Source organism: Toxotes jaculatrix, chromosome 1, assembly GCF_017976425.1.
Source record: "Toxotes jaculatrix isolate fToxJac2 chromosome 1, fToxJac2.pri, whole genome shotgun sequence".
In the NCBI taxonomy this organism is placed as follows: domain Eukaryota; kingdom Metazoa; phylum Chordata; class Actinopteri; family Toxotidae; genus Toxotes; species Toxotes jaculatrix.
The window spans coordinates 5676328-5703173 of record NC_054394.1 but is presented as its reverse complement, the minus strand read 5'-3'; the positions used below and the strand labels follow the sequence as shown (position 1 = coordinate 5703173).

General features: G+C 41.5%; 1 protein-coding gene across 1 annotated transcript in view; it reads left to right on the top strand.

The window, feature by feature from the left end:
* The window catches only part of adamts18 (ADAM metallopeptidase with thrombospondin type 1 motif, 18), a 57037-nt gene that overhangs the window by 15972 nt on the left and 14219 nt on the right, over positions 1-26846 (top strand). The window contains exons 5-17 of the mRNA XM_041038339.1: positions 3-315; positions 2680-2894; positions 3043-3126; positions 3216-3375; positions 4790-4895; positions 5857-5994; positions 6086-6239; positions 7681-7776; positions 9443-9591; positions 15850-16022; positions 17025-17155; positions 18290-18413; positions 18694-18938. Coding sequence (XP_040894273.1) covers positions 3-315; positions 2680-2894; positions 3043-3126; positions 3216-3375; positions 4790-4895; positions 5857-5994; positions 6086-6239; positions 7681-7776; positions 9443-9591; positions 15850-16022; positions 17025-17155; positions 18290-18413; positions 18694-18938 — 2088 coding nt within the window. The remainder of the gene's footprint in view (positions 1-2; positions 316-2679; positions 2895-3042; positions 3127-3215; positions 3376-4789; positions 4896-5856; positions 5995-6085; positions 6240-7680; positions 7777-9442; positions 9592-15849; positions 16023-17024; positions 17156-18289; positions 18414-18693; positions 18939-26846) is intronic.

Below are 26846 nucleotides of genomic sequence, written 5' to 3'. Positions count from 1 at the left end.
AGTCAGGTTTGATCCGTGTGTCTCAGGAGGAGTATTTGATCGCCCCTCTACCGCAACATCTGGCTGAACAGCACAACTACAGCGCCCCCAGTGGTCACTATCCACATGTTGTCTACAAACGCTCAGCAGAACACACTGTCCACAGAAGATCCAGCAGCCCATCTAGCACCAGTTCTTCCAGACCTGACAATCCGTATCTTCACCATCATCATCATCATCATCATCATCATCAGCAGCAGCAGCAGCAGCAGCATCACCATGACTACCAGCATGGAAAACTGCAGAGGCAACACTTCTGCGGACGCCGCAAGCAATGTATGTAAGGGAACCTTATATTCCTTATATATTCCTAATGTTCCTCCTTCACCATCTGATTATTGTGTATTAATGCTGAGGAAGTGAAGTTACTGTCATAATGAGTTGTCAGTGTATTACATGTATTGTTCATACAAATTGTACACACCAACAAGTCATATATCATTGAGGTGACAGTGAGGTGTGATAGAAATGAGGCAGACCAGCATTTCCCAGCTTCACATTCATCAGATACTTGGTGGGCCGTGGCTCAGGTGGTAGAGCAGGTTGGCTTCTGATTCCTGGTTTGGCCATTCGATCCCACATGTGGTGATTTGGCATCTGGTGTAAAAAGCCTGTGCCAAATAAAACGTGTGGATGGTGACCCACTGTGGTGACCCCTGACAGGAGCAGCCAAAAGAAAACAACAATAACATTCATCATCAGTGGGCATTTCAACACACTCATAATTTATTTTGGCTTTATGCAGAAATGAGACATCTCTTCTCCTCTGACATGTACACCATGAATCAGCAGTTTTACACAGTGTCCCATCCATAACTGGCTTGAATATGCATACATATGGTCAACCTGCTGAATTTAATACTTGATTTTGTCATTGTTAAGTTTAAAAGTGCAAATACATTATTCAGTTGTTTTGATTTAAAAACTTCCGGAAAATTGGTTAATACCTTGTTGTTTGCAGGGCAAATGTTAACTGCAGTTAACAGTTTTCCAGAGACACAAAAAAACACAACAGCAACATAGTTCCATAAAAATCTGAATAGAAGTATTCCTTTTATTTTATTTTATTTTATTTTATTTTATTTTATTTTATTTTATTTTATTTTATTTTATTTTATTTTATTTTGAAGAAACATGCTCCTTACTTGCCTGTGTTGTTGAACAGATGTATTCCTGAGGTGCTGGGTACATCTCCATGTCTCTTGGCCACTGTGAATTCGTGGTGTATCATATTGAAAAAAAAATGAAGACATAAAGACAGATATCGTGTGGGAATATAGAGAGGATTTTTTTTTTTAGAATACATGGTCAGGTTCACAAGACACTAATTAATAACAATATTTTTAATAACATGTTATTAAAATAATAATTAATAAAATAATAATTTTATTAATTACAGATGATAATAAGAGCTTTCACTTACTTTGAGTGAAAAGCTGAATCTTTGAAAAATGTATATGAATTTCAGAAGCTCTTCTCAGTATTTCTCAAACTTGGATCGATCAGTAAGTACAACTTTTTTCCAGTCATCCACTGTGAAATGCTGGTTTTTCTTAGCGCTTGGCCTTGTTCCCCCATCCTGAGACCTCTGAGACCACTGCAAGTTTCTGCAAAGCATTTTAGAGTTCCACGCACTGCTCCCTTAGAAACCTTTAATCTAGCCATGATTTGGCGCTGAGGAAGCCCCTGTTAGCTTAGAATAACAATTTGACTTATGACACTTCCACTCGGTTCTGATGCCACATTTCCCCTCTACCACAGTACTGCTTAGTGAGCAATGATCTGCTGGAAACTTGAGGCACAGCCTTGTTTGTAACAGGTGAACACTGGCTGCAGGCTGAGGCACGTCAAAAATATGATAAGACATCTCCTGGTAACACAAACTAAAGGACAAGAACATCATTAGTTACAATATTATATTTACTTCTATATAAAATATAGAAATAACATACCTATGTGCCAAATTTAAGTTTATCCTAATCATTTTTTCTCATCTCCCAGGCTTTCTCCCATTAACTGACCAGTTTTAATGTTTGTGAACAGCCAACTCCATTTTTGTGAATCATCCATTATAATAGTTTCTGTTTTTATCATACTAAACAAAGCACTATGATGTGCTCATTGAAAAGGATAATAGAAAACAAAATGAAATGTATTTTCTGTATCATTAACAGGTTCGGTTTGCAGGATAAAAAAGCCTCTGAAAAGCAATCGTACTATCATGGGGCATTAAATACCAGCTTATCTGTAATACAAAATTATCAAACAAAATTAATTGCTATGCCGTTATTGTAAAGTTATCACCACCAGAGTCATGCCTTTTATTTATTTAATGTATTTTTCACAAATGTATTTGAGGCCATTATAAGAGAGCTACACAAGCCCAAGGCTTCTGAACCCTCTGCCTAGGTTACAATTTAATCTTTCCTTGTAGTGCTGAGAGGTAGGAAGCAGCGTCGGGAGTGAATTTCCTGTACTTTCAACAAACGAGCCTGCACTCTTATCACCTGGCACGAGCCAGGAAAGAGGCATTCATTCATTTGACTCTCACTGCCAAGTTCTCTCTCACTCTATGCGTCTTTGTACTTCATATTCTCTCTGTTTCTCCTCCCTTCCGTCCTTCCCTTTTTGCCCTCGTAGACTCTCCCAAGCCTCCCGCTGAGGACCGTTTCATCATGCCTGATGAGTTTGCGGTGCCCGAGGTGGAAGGGCCAGGAAGGGCAAAGAGATCGCCCATCCACTCCAACAGGGTGGGTGGTCTGAACGTGGAGACCCTGGTGGTGGCAGACAGGAAGATGCTGGAGAAACACGGCAGGGACAACGTCACCACCTACGTCCTTACCGTCATGAACATGGTGAGGGTGGGAGAAGAGAAGGGAGGAGAAGGAAAGGAGGAGGTGTTTCTCTCAGAGAAAAAAGGAGACTATAGGCAAATCAGAAAATCATGAATGTTAGATCTGACACGTGGGACATTAACAAACTCTGTTTCCTGCTCTTTTGCAGGTTTCCAGTCTTTTCAAAGATGGCACCATTGGGACTGACATCAACATTGTGGTGGTTAGCTTGTTACTACTAGAACAAGACCCGGTGAGTGGATGCAGGATGTAATTTCGGTGATTGATTAATTCACTCAGTCACTCGCTCTTATGTTTCTGTTTCTCTTCCTTCACTTCCAGCTGGGCTTGAGCATAAATCACCATGCTGACCAGTCCCTCAACAGCTTCTGTCAGTGGCAGTCAGGTCTGGTGGGGAAAGGCGGTAAACGGCATGATCATGCCGTTCTCCTCACCGGGCTGGACATCTGTTCCTGGAAGAACGAGCCCTGTGACACCCTGGGTATGCTCTGCAATAATGTTCTGTGACAAGGGAGCTGCCTGCATTGGTTACAACTTAGAAACCTTCACACAGCATAAATGTTGTAATTTTGGCCTTGTTGACAAGTGTGGAGATGATATTGTGGGTGTAGGCATTATAGCAACTAGTGTGCAGAAATTTGACAGGTGCTAGAAGAAGAGTTGCGTATCTCAATCACACGTTTGGGAGTAACCCAAATGTGTTTTTATGATTTATTTTTGGCATTTTGCCTTTCTTGCATAGTGAGTGAGTGAGTGTAGACTCAGGCAGGAAACACTGAGAGAGAGGAGGTATGGCCTGCAATGGAAGTCCTTAGCCAGAAATGCAAACATCACCTTGATCAGCTGTCACTCATTAAAAAGTATCCTGCCATGGTTGTCAGTCAAATCTGTGTGAGAAGCAACAAATGTGAAAAACACCTGGGGTCTAGATGAGCAAGATGAGAAAATCTGCAACAGATTTTGAGAAAGAACCATGGTCCACCATGTCTGGAGTGACCAGCGTGCTTTAGGATGAGCCTCGTAAATCTTAAAAGCTTGTAGAAACAAGATGCCGCTGACACAACAGTGTAGCCAGCTCATGTTGGCTAAAATCACAGTCATGTTGCTTTCACACTACTAAACGATAGAAGTCTCAGGGCAGCACTTTATCTCATTAGCTGCTGGGGGATAAAAAAAAAGGGAAGTGACTCATAAGAAGAATTATTTATTAATTGTATGCAACCTCTGTACTGTCCGTCTGTAAAAAAAAAATAAGCCCTTGACAAAGACAAAAACACAAATGGTCAAGTTGAGAGGTATTGGCTTTGAGAGTAACAACATTCACACAGTTATGTCCTGCCAGTGTTGTTAAATTTAACATCTGGCTCTTTAAGTCATAGGCACATTCATCAACCACATATTGATGTTCCTACTGTGCATGTTCTTATTTTTGGGTCCGTTGGGAGAAACCGCTGCCAGATAATAGGAAAAAAAACAGTGACCACAACTGAATATTTTATCAGCTTGTCAGGAACCTTAAATCCCACAGCTAGGATCACTTAACTTTCTCCTAATGTTATCAGGTCCTCCATCAGCAGTTGACCTCGAAACTGATCGACTATCAAAGTCTCTGATCGGTCTAAAAGGGATAAATGGATCAGGATTATGATACGTAGTACTTTGCAGCTGCTGTGAAATCCCCCGCCATTCACACAGGCACATGAAAACGTTTGTTACAGACATTTGTTTCCTGCCAACAGAGGTATGTGCTCAGTTACAACACAGAGAAAGAGACAGGAGGATTTCATGTTATAGATTTAAGGTCTGATTTAGTTAATCTTTGGCTTTTTATGTAGCCAGTATGTTACCATACACACACATAAACATACTCTCTCCTTCTTCCTTTGTCTGTGCAGGTTTTGCCCCCATCAGTGGCATGTGCAGTAAGTACAGGAGTTGTACCATCAATGAGGACACAGGACTGGGCTTGGCTTTCACCATTGCTCACGAGTCTGGACACAAGTATGTGTAGCAAAAATTGCATTGAAACAATACCAATAAATCACACAAATTTGGGCATCATGTCACTTTCTGAGTGCCACAGTTGTAAAGTGATTTCACAAAGTTGACAAAAGCATTGACCGAAATTGTACCAGTGACTTAAAACAGATGAAACATTGTCATGAGACATTTTAGAGCAGTGTGTCAGTCTCTATACAGGCTCTGTGCTGTAAGTGGATGTAATGGATCTATATTAAATGAAATGAACATGGTCTGATTTAAAGAAACAAATACACTCTGAAATACAAGCATTACGTTAGAGCACTACTTCATCCACTCCGTGACACTTTTATGGGAGAATAATGGAAACTGCCCGAGGCGGCACAACTCTGTGTTTGTGTTTAAACGTTTCCACTGAAATAGAAGTTTATTTTTGATATTTGCAGATTTCATGTTGCGGTAAAAGTCTTTTGTTTGTCTGGTATGTTCTCAACACAAACTTGGAATAAAGTGTTTTTTTTTTTTAATTCACCCAGATGATAATATGTCAGAATATCTAAAATCGGCAGGATCCTAATGAATTTAGTCAGCCTAACAGAAACATGTTGACTCTAGAGCTAAAACTTACAAATTAACAAAGAAGCAATTGTTAAACTTATGACACAGTGTAGTAATGACTCCATGCAACAAGCTATATTTTCATTTTATTCCATAGCGTAACATGAAAAAGGTGGACAAACGATGACATCAGCTTGATCATAACAAGGGAAACTGTCAGTATCAATAAAAATCAAATTAATCGAAAGCCTTACATTATGTTGTTTCTCATTAAAAGTCCTTATCTTTAAATAACTTACATCACTTTGACATTATACTGTCATTAAAGCTGTCACTGTTACTCAAGAGCTCACTCTGTCTTAATGTGTCCTGCTATGTGTGAACGTAGTCTGTAAGTCACCTGTTTCTCTCCATCCTTCTCCAGTTTTGGGATGATCCATGATGGGGAGGGAAACCCCTGTCGCAAGACAGAGGGCAACATTATGTCTCCAACTCTGGCTGGAAACAACGGGGTCTTCTCCTGGTCCACCTGCAGTCGGCAGTACCTCAGCCGGTTCCTTGGGTAGACATAAGACACGTACAGTGTTAATTTCAGCTTTCAGCTTTCGTTGCTTTATTTCTGACTGACGCGGGTGGTGTGCTGTGTTCACCAGAACAGCCCAGGCATCCTGTCTGGTGGACGAGCCCAAGCAGATTGGTCAGTACAAGTACCCTGAGCAGCTTCCAGGACAGTTGTACGACGCAGACACGCAATGCAAGTGGCAGTTCGGTTCAAAGGCTAAACTATGCAGCCTTGATTTTGTCAAGGTGAGATATGTATTCATTTCAACATTTTTAGCATGGTTTTCATTTGTTGTCATTTTATTTTACCTTCATTGAAAGCTGCTATAATAATTTTCTCTATTACCTACCCAGCACTAAACTGCTGACAGTCCAAGTTAGCAACTTGCTGATTAACAAAGTGGAGCATTTAGCGGCGAAAGAAAGAAGAGTAACTGAAAGAGGAAGATCATTCCCACAATACATCATTAAACTAACCCTGTATTATCCTCTTACAAAGAACCAAATCTATAGCAGTTGAATAACCCTGGTTTTACATGGACCCCAACAATTGTCAGTCAGTTCTTATTCATGTGCCTTTGCCTGAACCAAGGTGCAGCAGATGAGTCTTCGGTAATGAGATGGAGCACTTGGATCATATAGGGGCCGGAGTTGTATGCTTTACAGCTCTAATGATGCCGTACTAAACTGGCACTTTATTAATTAGCATGATCTTTGCACAACAACCTTAAACCCCTCACATCTGACCCTGCATTAAAAGGCATTCCATCACTTGAATGGGAACACCCCCCCACAGCTTCCCCCACGTAGCCCCCTCAATCCTTGTGGTCTTGGTATAAGCCTTTATGTTAGGTGCATTCAGTGATGTGGATTCACATGTAAATGCTGTTTAAAATACTGCAGGCTTTCCTCTTACAGGGCTATAATTGCTGGGAAATCGACTTTGCCAAATCGTATATATGATGGATTAGCACACATGACACCGCCTTGGCTATTCACGACTTCTCCAAATCCCTGCTATGTTTCCCTAACAGAAGATCAAATACTACATCTGCATTTCTTTGACCTGTGTGCGTGCTACTCGGTGGGTGGTAAATTAATCTACACACTGATTAACAGTGGATTTGGGGCTTCCTTTCACACTTTTCCCCATTTATTTCTTTTTTTTTGTCCCTCATGGGCTCATGTAGAGTGATTTTCAGTATGGCGGTGTGGCTGTCAACCACCTGCTCGGTGTCAGAAAAGTGAGGATAAAGACTCAACATACACAGTAGAGCTGACTCTCCTGCTCTTACCCACCGTCCTTTCTGGTTTCTTTCCTGTTGCCAGTTGCAGTTGGGCGGGTTGCCAGACTCTGCCGCCTGTCTCTCGACCTTGTCTCTCCCTCTGTGCTCGCTCGCTCACTCTGTCTCTGTATTGGTGGGTCAGATGACACATGCAATTATGACCCGTTTCATTAAAGAAATACAATGATGAGATTTGACGCCTAGGCCTTGTGGAGAAGCTTATTCCTGGTTATCGAGGCCGTGGGGGCTTATCAGCCAGCGTGATGGTGGTCCTGGCAAGACGCAGGTGCTGTCGTTGTCAGGAAGAGGAAAGAGCAGAGACACATGATGTCAAAAGGTGCCATAGTAGTAGAAAACATGGACGTCTCAACCTGTATGTTTGTGTGTGTCTTGTTTGACAGGACATCTGTAAGTCGCTGTGGTGTCATCGCACAGGACACCGGTGTGAGACCAAGTTCATGCCTGCTGCAGAAGGTACCAGCTGTGGCCCTGACATGGTGAGGAAAGGTCGTCTTGTTCCCGTGAATCACAGTAGCCATTCACTCACTCACACACTAGTTAGACACCATTCATACATTTAATAATAATAATGCTAATAATCTTCATTTGCGGAGAACTTTTCAAAACTCAAGTGCATAATATCAGCAAAATAAAATGGAAATCATAAGATAATCAGTGACAAATGGACAAATATCAACCACACTGTGTCTCATTCGGATGCATAACATGATGTTTTGTATATGAATGAGCACAGAGACAATAAACACATACTGACAACTGTGTGTAAAGAATCTAAAAATGATACGTTGATTATAATTATGACTGATTACTACTTTGGTCTTGGGCCGTTATTGGCACCAATAACATTGTACTTACAGTTTAACTTAGTTTCTTTTACTTAGTTTAACTTCTGAGATGTCGGAATGGTGTGATAGCCTGAAACATATGTCTGACTGGAACATCAGCAGTCAGATGATTTCAAAGGACTGGTTTGACATTTTTGAAAATATGCTTAGTCACATTCATGGTGAGAGTTTGATGAGAACATTTATATCACTCTCACGTCTGTTTGGTAAACATGAAGCTGCTGCCAGTGAAGCTTAGCTTAATGCAGTTGCTTGCTGGAGAAAGTCACTGCTTTCAGCCAGTAAGTAGTCTAGCACATAACCCCACTAACAAACAAATCAGTGAATACTATTTTACCTTTGCTTCCAGTGTTTGTGTTAAGCTATGCTAACTGGCTGCTGGTGGTAGCTTCATATTTATTGTACAGACAAGAAAGTGGTATTGGTCTTTTCATCTAACTCAAATGTGCATATTACTTTAAACAAGTCCCCAGTCAGACCCAGTGAGGGCAAACCTTAAAATTATTACACAAATGGTCCATTGTAAACATCCATCACAGTTTACAGAGCCACTTTATTGTTTCAATGTTGATCTAGTGTAAAGTCATTTATGTACACAGTTTCCCTGTGTGTTGAGGGATGGTTTAGTGCAGTCCACTTACAACCTGTCTGAAGCCATATCTGCCTTTGATATAGTGATGCCATGGTGTTTCTAGATTGCATTAACTACTTCAGTGAGTAAAATGTTTTAATAACTGATAGAAATAGGAGCTATAAATATAAGAAACATGTTGTAACAAACTGCAGCCATCCTTTTAATTAATGTATTCTCACTTTCCCATGTAAAAGTAAATCCTTGCAACTTAAAAAGGCAGAGAAGACAGCTCAAACTAGATTCTTTAATTTGAACATTTACTGGATTAAAAGACAAATGCTAATATCAATAACTTGTACACTTGTATGTACCTGCAGAAGCTTTTTTGCACATGTCAGTTCTCTCAGCTGGACACAGAACGGCTGCACCCCTTCACATATCGAAAGATGATATTTAAAAGAGAGAGAGAGGTGATGATGTGTGTGAGTGGAGGGTTTGGCTTGGATCAGCACGGGTGTGGTGCACATTGTATGTGTGTATGTGTTTTGGCTGTAGCTGGAGCGAGTGGGTGTCCAGGTGTGGTGCTGGGCATTTGTCCAAACCAGGAGCAAGGCCAGCAGCAAGCAAGATGCCAGGGCCAACGCTCAGGTTCTGATAAGAAAGCTATTTCTGTGCGTCTTATTCTGTTCTCTTCATTCATTTCCCTCTTTCTCTTTTCTGCAGTGGTGTCGGCGGGGTCAGTGTGTTAAATATGGGGAGCATGGTCCCAGGGCGGTCCATGGTCAGTGGTCACTGTGGTCCCAGTGGTCTGACTGCTCCAGAACCTGTGGAGGAGGGGTCATGTACAGGGAGCGCTCTTGCACCAGCCCAAGGTACAGACATTTTCACATATTTGCATAGTCTTCTAATCTGATTCATCACCTCCTCTTTAATGCCTTTAGATAGATCTAACTAGCCAAACAGATGACAAAGTGATTCATGTTGTCATGTGGCTGCTTCTATGAAAATCTGAGTTGTTGCCAGAAAGTAATTTCTTGAAGGTCTCATGTCCCAAAATTCTTCCTTTCTGAACACCTGAAAGTGCAGTCTGCCAGGTAGCTGTCAGCGAAGACATGCACTCACATACTGTACATGCACACACACACATGCGCCTGATAACGGCTCTCATCAGTCAGGCTGACAGTCCAGACAGACAGACTATCTCTCCCTTTGCTCCAGACGAGGAAAACCTCCTAATAGCAAGCTCTTTTCTCAGAAAGCTGCCAAGACAGTCAGCAAACGTCCCCTGTTGCTGCTCACTCACACAAACATAATGCTGCAGACCCAGATCCCACAGTGCATATCTCTTTGTTAGCGAAGGGCTCTGTGCATGTCATTACAGGCACATGAAAGATTCACTGTTTTAATGTTGTCCTTCGTGACAGATGTAGAATCCCTTGTTGGTATTCCCCAGAACACTTAAGAGATTTATTAGATGTTTTTAGGACTTTATTTTACTTTCACACAATACAGAATAGATTTATTGTTGTAGTTCTGTCACTATGGTCTGATCAAATAATTGATTGTCTTGACCTGCAGTTACTGTTAGAGTTAGTCAGTAACTGCAGGCCAGTTTGTGTAATCCTTAGACCAAAGCTGCTCGAACGGAGATCTTGATAAACACTGACATTATGTTGCAATTATATTGAATGTTTGAACACGTTTTGTTGCTATAAAGGGTTTAAAATCATGGCCTTGAAGAATGTTTATACCAGCTATTTCCTCCATACTGTAACACAAGGACACCTGTGCTGGAGTCAGTGGAACCAATTAACAGTGTTTTTATTTTCACTTGTGGGAGTAATCAACAAGAAACAAAGTGAACACAAATTCCTAGACAGGAACTCTGACGTTTTTCCTTGTTGTGTTTCTCACCAGCCATCAAGTGAAATTGAAGCTCCCTTGATATTTAGTAAGAGAGAAGAGGAAGAATTGACTTTAGTAGTATCCTGATGGACTACCATGTGGATCTACGACAATTAAAGGAAACAGCTTTGTCACACAGAGCTTAAATTCATGTGTACAGAATAACTAGACTCTCATTTCACAGTAAGTTTCCTGTAGGATTATGGCTAATGGCTAACATCCAAGGCCGCTGCACCACCTTGATTGGTGGACAGATCTCTAACTTCATCACAGAGAATCTGCTGATTGGTTTCTACTGTTAATGATTGCCATGATTTAGGAATTAGTCATAGCAGGTTAGATCATAGTGGCATGTCACATCCAATCGTACATGTATGAACACAGACTTGTGTCTCTGTGTGTTTAAGTGCAGGTGAGGTGATCCTGTCATGACAAGGATACGAGGGACAAGGTTGCTTTCTTAATTACTGCTGACCCTGTATACTGTTTGTCAGCCAAGTAGAGTCTGCGTATGTGACTTGAATATCGAAATGACTTCATACCATCATCCTTCGTCTCACGTAGTCGTTCACACAACCTCCATGGTTGTCAGTCAGATACATAAGAGCATATGCTGAATCACCACAGGACCATATAACATAACCAGTGCACTCGAACAATATAATGTAATTTAATAGATCGGTTGGATCAAAGTAATTCGTGTTTATGAACTAATATTTCAACTACTTTCAGTGCTTATACATCAACAAATGGTTTCACTGCGTTCACTTCTGATTCTTTACCTGAGCTCTTCTGCTTTTGGTGATTACACCTACACATTGATGGTACACTGTCTTGTAATAAGGAGAATGGTGCCTCTTTCATTCCCACCCCGTGTCCCAAAACGCTGTTCTTGGAATATGTAATTTGGGTTGACCGGGTAAAATCACCCACAAGAAGCGTGTCACTCTATAGGACGCTACGTCACACATCACCAACCACGGGTCTTTAGTTAGGTATAAGAGGAAGCTAGCTTCTAGTGGTACACTGCTTCCAGTGCCCTTAACCACTTGGACTTTGAGCCCAACAGAATTTAACGCGGCAGCGTTGTGTAATTTACCACTTGTGGCTTTTGCTGCTGCTCAGCAAAAGGTACACTGTGTTGCTATAATTACACTAATACCTCAGACCCTTTCCAGCCTCAGGTCTTCACCTTTGAAATAAAAACAAACTAAGGTTCTCAAGTTCTTCTCGCTTCCGAAATTCCCACAACATACTTAAACTGCGCTCAGAGTTTACACTTCAGCTGCCACTTCCAGGTCAGTTTATCGGTTACACGTTGTTGATTTCTGCTCCTTTCAGTGCTCAACCTCCAGCTAAACCTTCAACTTGTCTCAGCCCTTTCACCCCAACTAATCACACCTCCAACTTTACTCAAGGCTTACATTTAAACTGATATTTTAATTTAATTCAGTGCTTACAGTAAACCAATAATTCAACTTCTTTCAGTAATTGAATTCCAGCTGCCACCTGTTTTTAAATTATATCCACTCCACTAAGGAGTTTCTTCAGATATTCACAGACTTCTACTACACCGTCTGCTTTACTCCACTGGCTTCATCACTGCTTACTTAACAGCAGGGCAGATACTGATGTGGCTGTTCTGTCCGTCACAGCCGACTTGTCTCCTAATCCCTGTGAGGGATCAAAGACGTTTTCAGAGGCAAACCGGCCCTCATATGATACACATTATACACCATGACTGGCAGACCAAAAAGGGCCACAGAGCCCTTTAAACCAGGTTAGCTGTCAACTTCATTTATCATCCCTGTGCCACTAAAGAGCGCTTTGTAGCAGCTGCCGCTGAAAAATGGGTTGATGCTGCTAAACGGTGAGTTATGGGGTCAGTGGGACAGAGAGGGGATGTGAAGATGGGGAGGGTGAAATATTAAATCCAATAATGCCAACTCATGATATCATTATCAGAATACATGCTATGGGCCAACTGGTTGTCAGATCCCTAAGAAATCTAAGGTGGCAACAGTAAAACTAGGCCTGGGTATATCTTAATATGACACCTCCATCACCATCTTCAACTCCACCACCACAACACGTCTCCAACAAAAGAATTCAGCCACCCAAACACACTTGTGCCAACCAGCACCACGTACCCCTGAGTCACGTTTTTGTCCCTGACTCATGTCATTCAGAGTGCGTTTGTCCCAAAGTAATCTCTGTGATTATTTTGGCAGAGCCCCTCTGCTCTTAATCTGAGCAGAACACGAAGGATTAGCCTGAATCTGACAGCTTGTGTCTAATGTCATCTTCACCCCCAAACTGGACTGTCTGGACAGTCTGGGGTGTCACCCTCAAATCTCAGCAAAGATCAGTGACTCTTGGCACATTTTAAACATTCAGATTCTTCTCAGACTTGCAGTTTGCGTACATATGCTTAAATGAGACGTATGTTTATCCATATGAAACCCTGAGTTGTTTGTTGAGTTGAGTATAGCTTATAGAGATGACAGCTTCTTGTACATTTTAACCTCTGCCCTACTACAAAATTTTCACCCAGCAGGAGCTAGGCTCTTACAGATCGTTCATTTGATTCAGTACAAACTCATCCATTTTACGAGGCAAGCATGTATCTTTTGCTCAGTCTTGTAAAAGGCTTCTATGGGATCAGCCAATTAAATCCTTCCCTTCGAGGAGTCTCTCCAAGATGGAAAATGAATCTTCTCCTCTTCCCTCCCTCCCTCCCTCCCTCCACCTCCGTCCTCCATTCCCCGTAGACCACCTGCCAGATCAAACACAGTGAACCTAATCCTCACCAACAAGCCTGGGAGATTAGGTTCACAATCTTGACCTGATTTTGTAGGGAGCACATTTTGTCACACACTCGATTTAAAGCGGAGCAGAGGTGTGTTATGAGGGGGTGATGGTGCTTAGATGGCGGTTTGGCAGAGTCTCCCGGTAGGCTTGTAAAGGTGTTTTACAGGGGTTAGGCCTGCAGCACAGCAGCAGAATGTGGATCTATGTGGGAAGTCATGAGGGGACAGCGAGGGAGCAGGTGATTCAAGAACAAGACAAGACTAGACATGATGACCTCTGACCTACAGGAGTTCAGTCTCAGCTTCTGTCGCCAGGTAGATTTACGGGGCTCCCGGGACATTTAAGCATCCTTAAAGGTCCTGAGGGCTGCTGGGGCTGAGTGTTGAGACAGAAGAGGAATGGCTGAAACACAAACCGAAAACTTGTCATATCTGGTTTCTGTCTTGGTGTTGGAAGTAGATTTACAGTTGCAATGAGACTGGATGATCTAGGGAGAGGAGACAGAAGGATGCAGAAGAGATGAGGAAAAGAAACCAGGAGTATTGTGAAACTCACGGCCAGATGTCCATAATCCATGAATTGGATTCTACTCCCCTCTCAAGTAAACTGTCCATCTTCTATGCTCCTCTGATCAGAAGACCTTGACTGACGGAGTATACGGTGTAGTCCCCCCAATGGCCTGCCATGAGCACATTACCATATGGGCTGCGTTGGTCTGCCGCTAAGTCTTAATAGGATCAGGACTATGAAAACCTGGGCCAAATCCCCCCCTCACCAAGGGAAACAAGATCAGCACAGAGCAGATTTACACACAAATGCACACACCTTCAATGAAGCTCCATCATTCTTGGCAGCTAAGTGACTCTGAGATTGAGTCCAGGTCTGAATGGAGGGGATGAACAGCTGGGATTGCAGAAAAATGCATTTTTGCATCTGAGTGTTGCTAACATTCGTTTCACACGGACATATTCCGAACTGTTACAGGAAACTCAAAAGATCTATGTCTCTGGCTGCTTCATCCTCCTTGTGTTTACTGTGTTTATCAGACACAACTTCAGTTCCTTTTTCCAAAGCGTTTCATTACACAGTAAAACCTAGTGAACCAGACATTTTTGATCAGCATGATTCCACAGTCTGTGTGTGTGTGTGTGTGTGCCTTGTGTGTCTGTTCCAGCCACGTTCGCAAATGGCAAAACTCAATTTTCTCTGCTGGTGGTTGTGTTGGAATGCCTGGCATGAGTTTAGAAAGCCTGGGAAGTCTGACATGGCATCCTAATGTTCTCTAAATGTCAAGACTCTGCTTGTCTTCTCTCTAACAAGTGGTGATGGCTTTCATCATTTTGATGGCATATTAAAGCTCCATTATCTGCTTATGTTCTGTACCTTCATTTATATCTGCGATTGAAGAAGTGTTGATGTAGCATGGGGTATAGCAACAGCTGACATGACATCTGGGCTTTCCTTTGACAGCACCTACATGAGCTTTAATCCTGTTGCTCCAAAACTTTAACCATAATTTACACTTTGATCAGGGATAACAGATGACACCAACAGATGAGATGGTGTCATATTCATATATGAAAGCAGCATCTTTGATTGATTTAAACCTTTCATTCAGTTTAATGATAATGATACCATTGTCCTCCAACATGATTCAGTGTGGCCCATTGTCCATTAATAAGGAATATGAATGGGAAAAGTGCCTGGTGAAGGAATAGCCTGATGTTTGCAATATATGCTTATTCAATGTCTTGCTGAGAGGACGATGAAAGAGAAGAAATCACTCTCATGTCTGTGTGACATTATGATGTAATGTCTTGTTTGTTAAATCTGTACAAGAACTGAAGTTTAAAAACATCAGTCTAAGGTTATGACAGTGATGTCCTGGAGTCTTGTGAGGTTGCCAGGTAACCAGCAAAGACACCCTGCTTTGGTCAGAGCCAAGCCAGCTTCCACTTTCCAGTCCTGATGCTAAGCTGTAGCCAGCTGCTGGCACTAGTTTCATGTTTAATGGACAGACATGAGTGGTATTAATACCTAATTCTTCTTGGTAACCAAATCGTCATGTTTCCTGTCAAATTATTTCTTGCTATTTAAGATTCAGTCTGTTGTGCAAATCTGGATATTAAAACTGTGTCTCAAGTGTTTTTTTTTTTGTTAAATCTGTACTAACAGTTAGAGAAAAATAATACAGAGTATTTCTGCTCAGTCCTGCATTGAATTTTTGGGTATTGTTCCCTTATCAGCAGAATTGTTCTCTTCTGTGGAGTAAACATCAGGACATCAGGAGTGTGATGATGTTAACTGGCTTATTGAAGCACTGATCACAGTGGTAATGAAACAAATCTCAGATCTGTAAACCATTTTTCTTTATTTCTCCTTTTCTTCCCCGTCTTGTCTTGTCTTCCACTCAGGCCACAGAACAATGGTAGATTTTGCTCGGGCTCCAGTCGCCTCAACCAGCTGTGTAACACTCGCCCGTGCCCTCTCAATGCCGTGGACTTCAGGGCCCAACAGTGTGCTGAGTACAACAGCAAGCCCTTCAGGGGCTGGTACTACAAATGGAAGCCCTACACCAAAGTGGACGGTGAGTTTGTTAGTTGATTAGACCCAAAAAGAACTGCCTGTTCAGTCATGTGGTACATTTATATTTAGTGTATGATTGACTCTGAAGATGACGTGGATGGATCTAATTACAGATATATATTTACAATATATTTACAAATCATTTTGTGAATTGAATTGAATTTCTTCTCGAGGACGATGAAGACAGTATTCTTGGCACACAATGCTCAAGAAGAGAAACCTCATTGTTCAGAGAACACTAAATAAACAGAGAATTTCTGATTGCTCGGGGCAAGCTTTTTCTTGTCTTAATTCTGTAGATCTTTTATATTCTGCACCCTGCTGTACTCTGCTCGTCCAAATCTCTTTTATAAAGTGTTTTTGTAATGCCAACCTCCATTTACTGCTGCAGTGATTAGGGCCAAAAAGCTGGAGGAAACTATCATTCTGTGTAATGTGCATGAGAGACATGTAGCCACCTGCACCCCATGACACAGTGGGGATAGATTTAAAAAGGAAGCCTGCGGGCCAGCTTTGTTACATAGAGCGAGGGAGAGAGAGAGAGAGAGAGAGAGAGAGAGAGGGGGGGCGGGGGGGGGGGAGTGAAATGAAGGAGAGCAGTGTGTTTGGCTGCCGTCCCAGGCCTGTTTAAGCTGTTGATGAATGGGAGGTGATGTAGAGAGGAACAGATTCTGAACTGCCTTCTGGGACCTTGGGCCAAGTCACCTTCACCATCATTTATTTTAATCAAAGATGGCTGCAGAGACTTGTCTGTGATAACTGATCTGAACTACAAAATAAACCTGTTGCCCCACATGAATACCCCTGGGTGTACTCATTGTCAGTTCCTGGCTTTTCCGACTCAGTCTTAGCAGGAACTGTACATACTGTATATATAACAGGTTAAAGTACAGTAGCCAGTGAAACTATGTACCAGGTTGTATATAGGTTTTATTATGTAAATTTAAAGTTCTGTTAATTCTTTCCCATTGGTCCTGTAAACATCTGTATGTTCTCTGTGCAGATGAAGACATCTGTAAGCTGTACTGCATTGCAGAGGACTTTGACTTCTTCTTCGCCATGTCCAGCAAGGTCAAAGATGGCACCTCCTGCTCTGATCACAAGGGAGATGTCTGCATTGATGGAGCGTGTGAGGTACAGAGGCTGTTGTGTGTGAGCACTGAAAGATTTGGCATTGTGCAAAGAAAATTTGCTCCTGGGCTTTTTTCCTCATTGACATACAGCAGCTTCAGAAAGTATTCAGACCAACACTCATCAATCTGCAATGACAAGATGAAAACATGTTTTTAGACTTTTTTGCAAATTTATTAAAACTCAAAAACTCAAATCTCTTATTTACAAAACTATTCAGACCCTTCTGTTGCACAATTTTGTGGTCAGGAGCATCCTCTTTGCTTTAATTATCGTTGAGATGTGTCCAGAACTCGATTGGAGTCCACCTGTGGCAAAATGAACTGATTGGACATAGTGTTTATAAGGCCCCACCATTTAAGGCCCCACCATTCAACCATACTTTTTGAGCAGAGCACCTCCTACAAAGTACTGAAAGGGTCTTTTGTAAATAAGAGATTACAAGTTTTGATTTTTAATGAATTTGCAAAAAAATTGTAAAAACACGATTTCACTTTGTCGTTACGGGTGGAGTGTAGATTTATGGGCAAAAATGAACATAATAGACTCCACAAAAATACGTTAACATTTCAGAGGTGCAATTGGTGCAATAAGGCCAGAAAGACATAACACATAACATAACACTGACATTTACTTTTGTTATTAATTCCTATTAATTAAGATTTAAATTATTTTCATTTAAATCTTTTTTGGAAGGGAACTCAAAGGCAAATGTTAAAGTGCAAGAACCATTTCCTTTTTCAGCTTTGACCTGCTGTATTTATTTCACAGCAGTGTAAAATATGATTACACTTGACATTCTGGGTAGGTAAACTTACAGTTTCACTTCGAAATAAGAGATGCATATAATTGGGTTAAACTGGGGATTTGTTTAAAATCTGTCTAGTTGTCAAAATCTGTCATTTTGCTGGCCATACTCGCTGTCCTTTGAAGATTCATTCTTGCCAATATGTCATCTAATTGCTTGTTGGGTGCATAAGGAAAAGGTGCAGAGTAATTTTGTGTGCCCCAGTGTGAGTTTAGCTCAGCATTGTGAGTGCTGCAGTCATACTTTTGCTGGAAGGTGGTAAAAGTGTCTCCTTTACTTTACGGTTTACTCTATTTTAGTGCAAACTTGTCTTTTTCCTGTGTGTGCAGGCAGTGGGCTGTGACCAGATTCTGGGTTCCAAGGCCTCTCTGGATGCTTGTGGAGTCTGTAAGGGAAACAACTCCACTTGCAAGTTCTTCAAGGGCCAATACACCCTTCAACACAGGGCTAATGGTAATCTTTTCTTTTTAGTGTGTCTGTACATGTTAAGTATAGCACACACTGATTTTTTTCTTTATGATAAAGAGAGTTGTGGACAAATAAGATCAAGAAGTAAAACCGTACACAGATGCTTTATAATAGACAGATTCAGTTCATGCATGTGTGATAAAACACTTATACCAGAAATAAAATTGAGGTAAACATGCCATAAGAATTGAAGACATTATGAGGAGAACAGCAACAAAATGTCTACACGATAAAGCCCTGACTTTACTTCCTTCTTTTTCCCCAGAGTATTACTCTATGGTGACAGTGCCAGTAGGGGCACGAAGCATTCGCGTTCAGGAAATGGAGGTCTCCACCAGCTACTTAGCTGTCCGCTCCCTGAAAAAGAAGTACTACCTGACCGGGGACTGGACTGTGGACTGGCCGGGAAAGTTCCACTTTGGAGGAACTGTGTTTGACTACCAGCGCTCTTTCAACAAGCCAGAGAGCCTGTATGCTGCTGGACCTACTAATGAGACGCTGGTGTTTGAAGTAAGCCGCTGCTGCCGGGTGACGTCCGTTTGTGGCAATTGACAGTGACAGGGTCTCTTTTTTTTTTTTAACGTCTGAACATGACAAGGCTTAGAGGAAAAAAGAAGTTTGGGTGGAAGGGAGAACAGGGGTGGTTGTAGCTGTCTGCAGTGCTTCTGTGGGGGATTAATTGTGTTGGGTGATTGGTTACGTCAGGCATGATGTGTGGATGGGTGGGTGGTGTGGAAGGCATTAGAAAGAAACTAGAGCGTTTGGGGATTCAAACAGACGGCCCTGTGCATGGCTGTCCTCTTTGTGAGTAACAAAGCGGAAGAAAGAAAATATAAGGGTAAAGAGTAGAGGAAGAAGAAGACAAATAGGATGACATGGACTTTTAAGAATCAAAGACAACAGTTTAAATTTTTGGTCCACCCAGAGTACTCTATCAGTGATTTAGGACTAGTTTTTCAGAGAAAGTAGGTCTACTGACAACACAAAGAGATCTGTGCATTATACAGAATTAACTTGGACACTGTTTTAGAAAAGACATCTCACTTTCAAATTTTAAAATGCATAGTGAAGGTGCATCCTGACAGAATATGAAGCAAATTTTCATCTCGCTCTATTCTGACAGATTTGATATCTGTAGTGTTTTATTAAGTCAGTGTTTATTTGACCCATATACTCTACAGACGTTAGTTGTAGCTTGCTATCAACACACATATCGTCAATTTGTGTTCACAATATAGCAAGGATTTATCACTGGATTTAACACACACATTTTGTCTGAGCACTTAAATTCAGATGAAATGTGAAGACATTTTTCATCTCACTTTGTTTGTACAAGTATAACCATCTGAGTGTTTTGAGGCCTGCAACCATTATTTGCCCCAAATATCTTATGTTAAATATTATGTTAAATTACATTGTGCACTTATCTGTAAAGTCTTTATGTGTCAGCTCAGACTCAGACTGATCTCAGAACTCACTGGAAACTCCAGTTTGGTCGGCTGCTTTCCTATAGTCTGTTTCCTTTTAACTCCAATATTCATACGTTCATGAATCAAATTCATAAAGCTCAAAAGTCCATACAAAGAAGTTTTTCATGGAGACTAGTTCTTCAGTGAAAATTCCACTGAAAATAAAACAAGATTGGTGGATTATCCACAGTAGCTGAGACACTGTTGCTTTTGAAATTCAAAATGTAATAGTGTGTAGTAAAGGTGGCAGATATCTCCAGACCAGAACTAATAAAACCAAACCAGATACCAGTGAGGACAGGATGAGTAAGAGTAAGTGAGACAATGTTTTCTGTAGTTTGCTTGAGCCCTTTAAGGATCACCAGAACGACAGGGGGAATAATCACACATCATTGAGAGGGAGATGTGGCACAATTAGTCTAAATCAGCCTTTGTGCCACTTTCACTATTCAGATCAGTCTCACGTGGCAGAAGCTTGCCCCTTGTTTATAAGCGCTACAGTTTCTTGGTACTGCCAGCTCCAGCGTAAACACAGTCACATGTTTGTCCATGTTCGCATATTCAAAGCCATGGATGTGGCCCCCCTGGCTGCTGACCTCAAAAGTGCTTTGTCCCAGCCATGTGATTTGAAGCTAATAGAGCAAGGAAAATCTTTAAGTCAACTGCTCTTTAGAGGCAGGGATGGAAAGTACAAAATCAGATGGTCGCCTGGAGTGAGATGTTCTGCATAGTATATGGGGTGATTTATGAGCTGATGGTACTTTTTTTGCCCCGTGTTTGTAATCAGTGGTGTGTCAGAAACCAAAGCTCCGAGGGGAGAGCGAGTCTTTACCCGTCCTGAAGACAGCAGCAGAATGTGATGCTGGACGGGTGTATCCTCCCCACAGCAAAACTAATATTCGACAAGTGGCCGACTCATTCTCTGTGTGACTGTAGGTCTAAATGAAAGGTGGTGGGATGTGCGGGGATGTTCTTCCCACATAACTTTGTCAGCGAAAGCATTTATTTTCTCTTGAACTCTGAACCCTAGCTGTGGAAACAGAAGTGGAAACCAGGTGAAGAGCAGACGTTTGTTTTTTTTCCCCCTCCATCATGGGTGAACTGATAGTCATGTAAAAGCCAGTCTGCCCTCAGTCCCTTGGGTTACTGAAATACTGTGGTTAGAGCAGGAATGATTGGCCAGTAAATCCAGGAGGAATACCAGTGTGATATTTCCAAAGTGCTTGGCTGGTCACTTGTTTGGCCATCAGGAAATGTCTGGGTGTTTTTGTAGCTATTTTAGAAAAGAGGCTTCTGTTTGTGGGCAGTTTAGCAGAGTTGCTGTGTAGTTGGCATTTGAACAGCCCATCCTTGTTTCCTTGTGCAAGATGAATGCTTGGAGAGATACAGGCTGGTAACAATAATCTAATATTGCCTTTCCCTGAGCAGATTTCAGGATAGTTTACATTATTATTATTTCTCAGCAACTTTGCAAAATTGTCTGCATTCTGCAGTGGTACAGTCTTGCTTTCACTGAGCATGGTATTATTTAGGGAAAACATCGGTTTTATTTATTTATTTACAACTTTTATTTTTAGCCATGCTTGAGGCATGGCTTTAGGGATGGGAATGTTGCTCTGTCAGACACTCAGTCAGTGGGTTCACCATTTTGGTCCAGAATGAAATATCTCAACAAGCAATCCATCAAACAATATTTCATGAAACAGTATTTCATGGATTGCCATGAAATTGTGAAGAGACATTCACGGCGCCCAGGGGATGAATCTCAATAACTCTGGTCATCCCCAGACCTTTCCTGTTGTACCACTAGCATTTTTCACTCATGTAAAGAAATATCACAGCATCTACTAGATGGTCTGGCACAAAATTTTGTACAGATGTTCATGGGTCCCTGACTGAGTCCCAGTACTTTTGTTTATTTTTAAATATCTTTTTAAGATGGTGAATATTATACCTGCATGTTAGCATTGTCATTGTGAGCATTTAGCTCAAAGCATCTCTGTGCCTAAGTTCAGCCTCACAGAGCTCCTAGCATGGCTAATGACTAGGCTCTTACTCTTGTACATTTGGCCTTTGTTCCTTTGGTAATGACAACATTGTTGAATGATTGCTCAGATGGTGGTTTTGCTGTGCAAAGTGGGGATTGTTAATGGTATTTCAGGTGTCACCGATCTCATAGTGTTTTTATAATAATAGAAAAGAATAGAAACAATGGCCTGAACCACACACATCAATTTCAAGTTGTAATAGTGATAAATTATCCTTTAAAGAAGGGGTCTTTCTAAGTCTCACTGTGCCCCTTCTGCTTGTCTCTGTGTCTCAGTCATACATCTGTCCAGCAGAGAACACATGCTGCTGATCTGCAGATGACATGACCATAATCTCTATAAGTATGTCCTGTGATTACAAAAAGGAGAAAGAGGTTGATGGAAAGAGAAGGATAGAGAGAGATAGAGGGGAGGGAGAGTGAGATTAAAAGATTAAGAATTCTGCAATTGAACTCTCTGGATGTGAGAAGTTAAGGCCAGGGCACTGGGACTTCAGCTGCAAATGAAAGGAGCCAAATGAAGGAAAACGAGTGGGATTTTTCTTCACTGCCGATCCTCATCTGTTTCACACATTCTACTTAACTGGCTCCGACGCAGAAAAACGGAGAGAGCGCAGTGGGGGAGGGTATACGCACCAATCACTCCCAGACCCTTACTCAGCTTGAAACACTCAAAGAAAAACAAATGTTGAGGAGTGTGAGCGTAAACTGTGACAAGGTGTTCACATAGGCACAGCTGCTCTGCTGCTAAGGAGGAGGAGGGAAGGGGAAAAGGAGCAGTTAACAAGAGCAGGAGGTGGAGACAGATATAACATATGGCTGTCTCTGGAGGTCTCAGTCGATACCAAGTAGCATTATTCCCCCTGAACTGACATTCTTGTGGCATGGCCAAACGAGGTCTTGCCAGTCCAGGGCAAAGCACTGTGGGTCCACAAGTGAGATTGATAGCTTTGTCTGCTATGTTGTAATTCATCATCATCTCATCTGACTTGATGAGTAGTGTGGTGTGGTGGTTGGGTTGTGAAAACCAGCACATTCTGTGGTCTGATGTTGCACTGTAGGAAGAGAGACACACATCAGTCGCACAACTCAAACTTGAAAGACACGTCATTCTGAACTTCCCTTTAGGAAATATTTCTTTCAATAAATGTAAGTCTAAAGAACAAGAGTCAATATTTGTAACCATAATTCAAAATAAATGCCATTCAGGAGATGCAGACGTTTGTCATTAATGAACATTTCTCCAACTTAGATCCAAAGAAAAGAGAATAATTCAAGTGAGCGCAGTTTAGATGTTATTCACTACCATGTTAGAACATGTGGAAAAATAAACCTTTGATGCATAAATTTGCATAAAATCTTTTCCCTGACAAGCCTGATCACTCAAGAATCACATTTGTCTCCTAAGGTAGTTTTGCAGCTGCATTGGCATTTTTTAAGAGTATGGTAGAAGACTGAGCAGTAAAGCAGAGTTTTTATGCCTCTGCGCCGGCGATAGCCAAGGCCGGATTCTTCTACACGCGATATCTCAAGAACGCTTTGAGGTCTCTCTGTCAAACTTTGCACATATTATCACTGCTTGTTGGAGGTCTGAGGTCAAAGGTCAAGGCCACTTTGATCTTGTGTAAGTTTTGCTTGTGAACACCCAACACTAACCTTCCCAAACATTGCCATTAATATTACAAAACACCCATAACCTCTACCTCTACATCTGTTACAAATTGACCGCAAATACGCACCTGAGGCTCATGGGTAGTGTAGGATTTAGATGTGTCTACCATGCCAAATGGACAAAACAAAATATGATGTCTCTGACATCATGTTGAAATGTTACAGCATAACGCCAGTATACATTACAATGATTGGCTTTATCACTGCTGTTTAGCCATACAGCAGGGGACATTATAACATGACACTTCCTCACTGTTACTCTGAATTCACAGAGAGCTCCCTAAACCACCAGAGCCTTTTCTATCAAATCTAACATTATAACCATTTGCTGTAAATGGTCACTTCTTAGATGTAAGTCTCTCTAAATGAACCTTTGGCTGAGTAGGACTGTAACATTACCCAGGAGAGTTTTCTATGTGACTAACATTGAGGAAATACTTGAAATGTGATCACAGAATGGAGAAAAACACTTCAGGACCAGCAGGCACCCTGTCATTTCACAACTCAAGCTCTAACCAAGTAAAATGGATTCTCTGGCCATGATCTAGCAATGCAAAATGGTTTAATGATAGATTTTTAACTTGCGGAAACAGAATCCAGATTTTGTGTTTGCATGGACATTTATGAAACAACCAGAAGTGGAATTTCTACTACTTTCATTCTCTTCTGACAGTTCCTGCTGATAGTGGTTTGTTCGGTCAGTTCAGATAAGGCTCATTCATTTGCTGGCTGTAGAGCTTATAGTATGTTGGTGCTGCTGTTAGTTTGTTTTGACAACCAAGGAGTTACAGGGCCAGTTCAAGCTCTGTATGCGAAATGGGGACCACAATGAAGTCACTGTTGATATTGTGACTGATTGCAGGAGGTTGTGGGATTTTGGTTTGCTGTATGGGAAGGTATGATATTTTCCTTTGTTCTGACTGGTTTTGGTGTTCAGTTGTCAGCCAGGGGATGAGCCTTGGCTGCAGTTGTCCCAGACTGAAGAAGTGGAGAGAAGACAAGGTTGGACATGTCTAAAATTATTGTTTGAAAGTTATTGTCTATCCTGGCAGACAGTGTTAACGCTGTGGTTGGCTGGGTGTATTCAACATTGTGGATAGCTTAAGAAAGAGAGATCAGTTATTTAAGAAAGCGTCAATGCTTTAAGGATGTGTTGGTCCTCTATTGAAGGGATTATAAAAAAAATACTGAATGTTGCTTTTATAGCTGCTGGTTTACATCACTGGGGGTTGTTTGGCAAAGGAGCGAGAATGTTGGTAAGAGCTGGTTTGCTTGGATAAGCATAAAGTTCCAGTGTGGTTAGTGGTGGCAGTTGTTTCATGGCAGTGGGTTTGGGTTTGGTTGGGGTTGGTAACATCAGCAAAGGAAGTGTGGGTGTTAAAGTGTCGCTGGATCTTTCAGGTTGGGCCCACAGCTTTATTATATCCTAAAGTTTAGAGGGGGCATTGTGTGAAACACTGAGTTTGCAAACATTAAATCATGGTGTAACGTGTGGCTTTAAAGCCAAGAACATGTAATGCGGCTGAGAGAAGAAAGGCAGAAAGGCAGCTCTTTAATTGACTGTACGAATGTATGCATTTGATCTTGAGGCATTTTAGATAAAAACTAAAGGTAAACTGTAGAGTTTTTAACTTTTAGTAATACTACAGAGCACCTTTTTATAAGTGCGTCACAGTTTTTTGACACAGGCAACATGATGTTCCACTGACTGACAACTGGTGGTGGTAACACGGCAGCAAATGTTGCAATATGGCAACAACTGCAAGCTCCCAAACATAGATATAAACATTTCATGATTTGAAATATTTAAAAATCAGCTGCAAATAAGAAATACGTATATTTTAATATCAGTGCTAGATGGTGTGAACAAAATCATACGTGAACCTGTTTCTGCAGTCGGTTGGACTCCTCACTGTCAGATTTACATAAAATTCTTTTATCAGTGCAGAATAATTTGCACAGCAGGTTTTAGCATGTGAGCCTCATTCAGGTAAACACAAGCTTTTGCAGAGTTGTGGATCCCAATCCTTTTAAACTGTGGCACTGTGGGCCCTAAAAACCTGCTACTGTTTATATTTTTGTGTACATTAAGCTGAATTAGCTATTAGCAGGCCTTGTTTGCAGTGTACTGATGGATGCACAGGCCACTATCACTGATTTACTTTGATACTGAGGAAGATTGCATGATGCTGTACAATATGGGTCCTGTGTTTTAGTGGAGGATGGTATGCATGTGACTGTGCCTGCCTCTGTGACAGTATCTTCATTTGTCTACACGGTGTCTCACTGGTTTTCACTTCCAGTTGTTCACAAGTCTGCGTACGCTGTACCTACATATGCAGATGTGTGTCTGACATTAGTCAGCTCCTTGCTCTTCTCCAGATAAACATCTCTCCTTTTGTCTCCTGCCTGGCACTGGGCCGACCGTACTCACGGAACAGTTAACAAGCAGAACAAGGTGACTGGTCCAGTTTGTGAAAGCGCCCCAGGACTGTTGAATGTGGATCGAACCCAGAAGGTGCTTGGCTTTCTAAGTTGGATGGTTGATGGTAGATTCCTTTGTACCTTAGGATATACCCCAAAGAAAATACACTTGTCAAAGCTCATTATTGCAGATATTGATAGACTGGTGTGTTTGTCAGGCATTGGAGTGGATGTTGACAGTTGGACTTAACACAATTTGCCAAATGGATGGAGGATTTATAACCACCCAACCTGAACTAAACTGAAGTGGGCTCTAAAGGAGACACAACTATACTGAAGACAATCCAGCGCAGTGTTTTGAAATGGTTTAAAATGACACACTGTGAGCTGACTATGTAAATGTGCCTCAAACAACATTCTTCACCATGGCAGTGAATCCTCACAAGGTTGTTTTAATGATACCCTGATGCTTCTCCTGTAATGGGTATGTCTGCTGTCATTCATCCGTTTGTCTCTGCTCGAGTTGAATGTCCAAATAAATCTCCTGAACAGAAAAGGTAATTCAGAATCAGCAGCCAGAATAAAGGATGTGGTGAAAAGGAGCTAACTCTCGAAAAGAAAATGGAAATTGTCCCTCATACGTTCACTGTGCTGTCCAAATAAAATGACCTTATAATAGTGTGGTCAGCCAGTTTGGACTAGAGTGAGGAACAAAGAGCTCCTTAATGTTTCTAGAGCCTCCTGGTTAGCGGGTAGTGGATCTAACGGCTCAGTGGGAACTGAATGCTGAATTAGGCCGCCACGTAG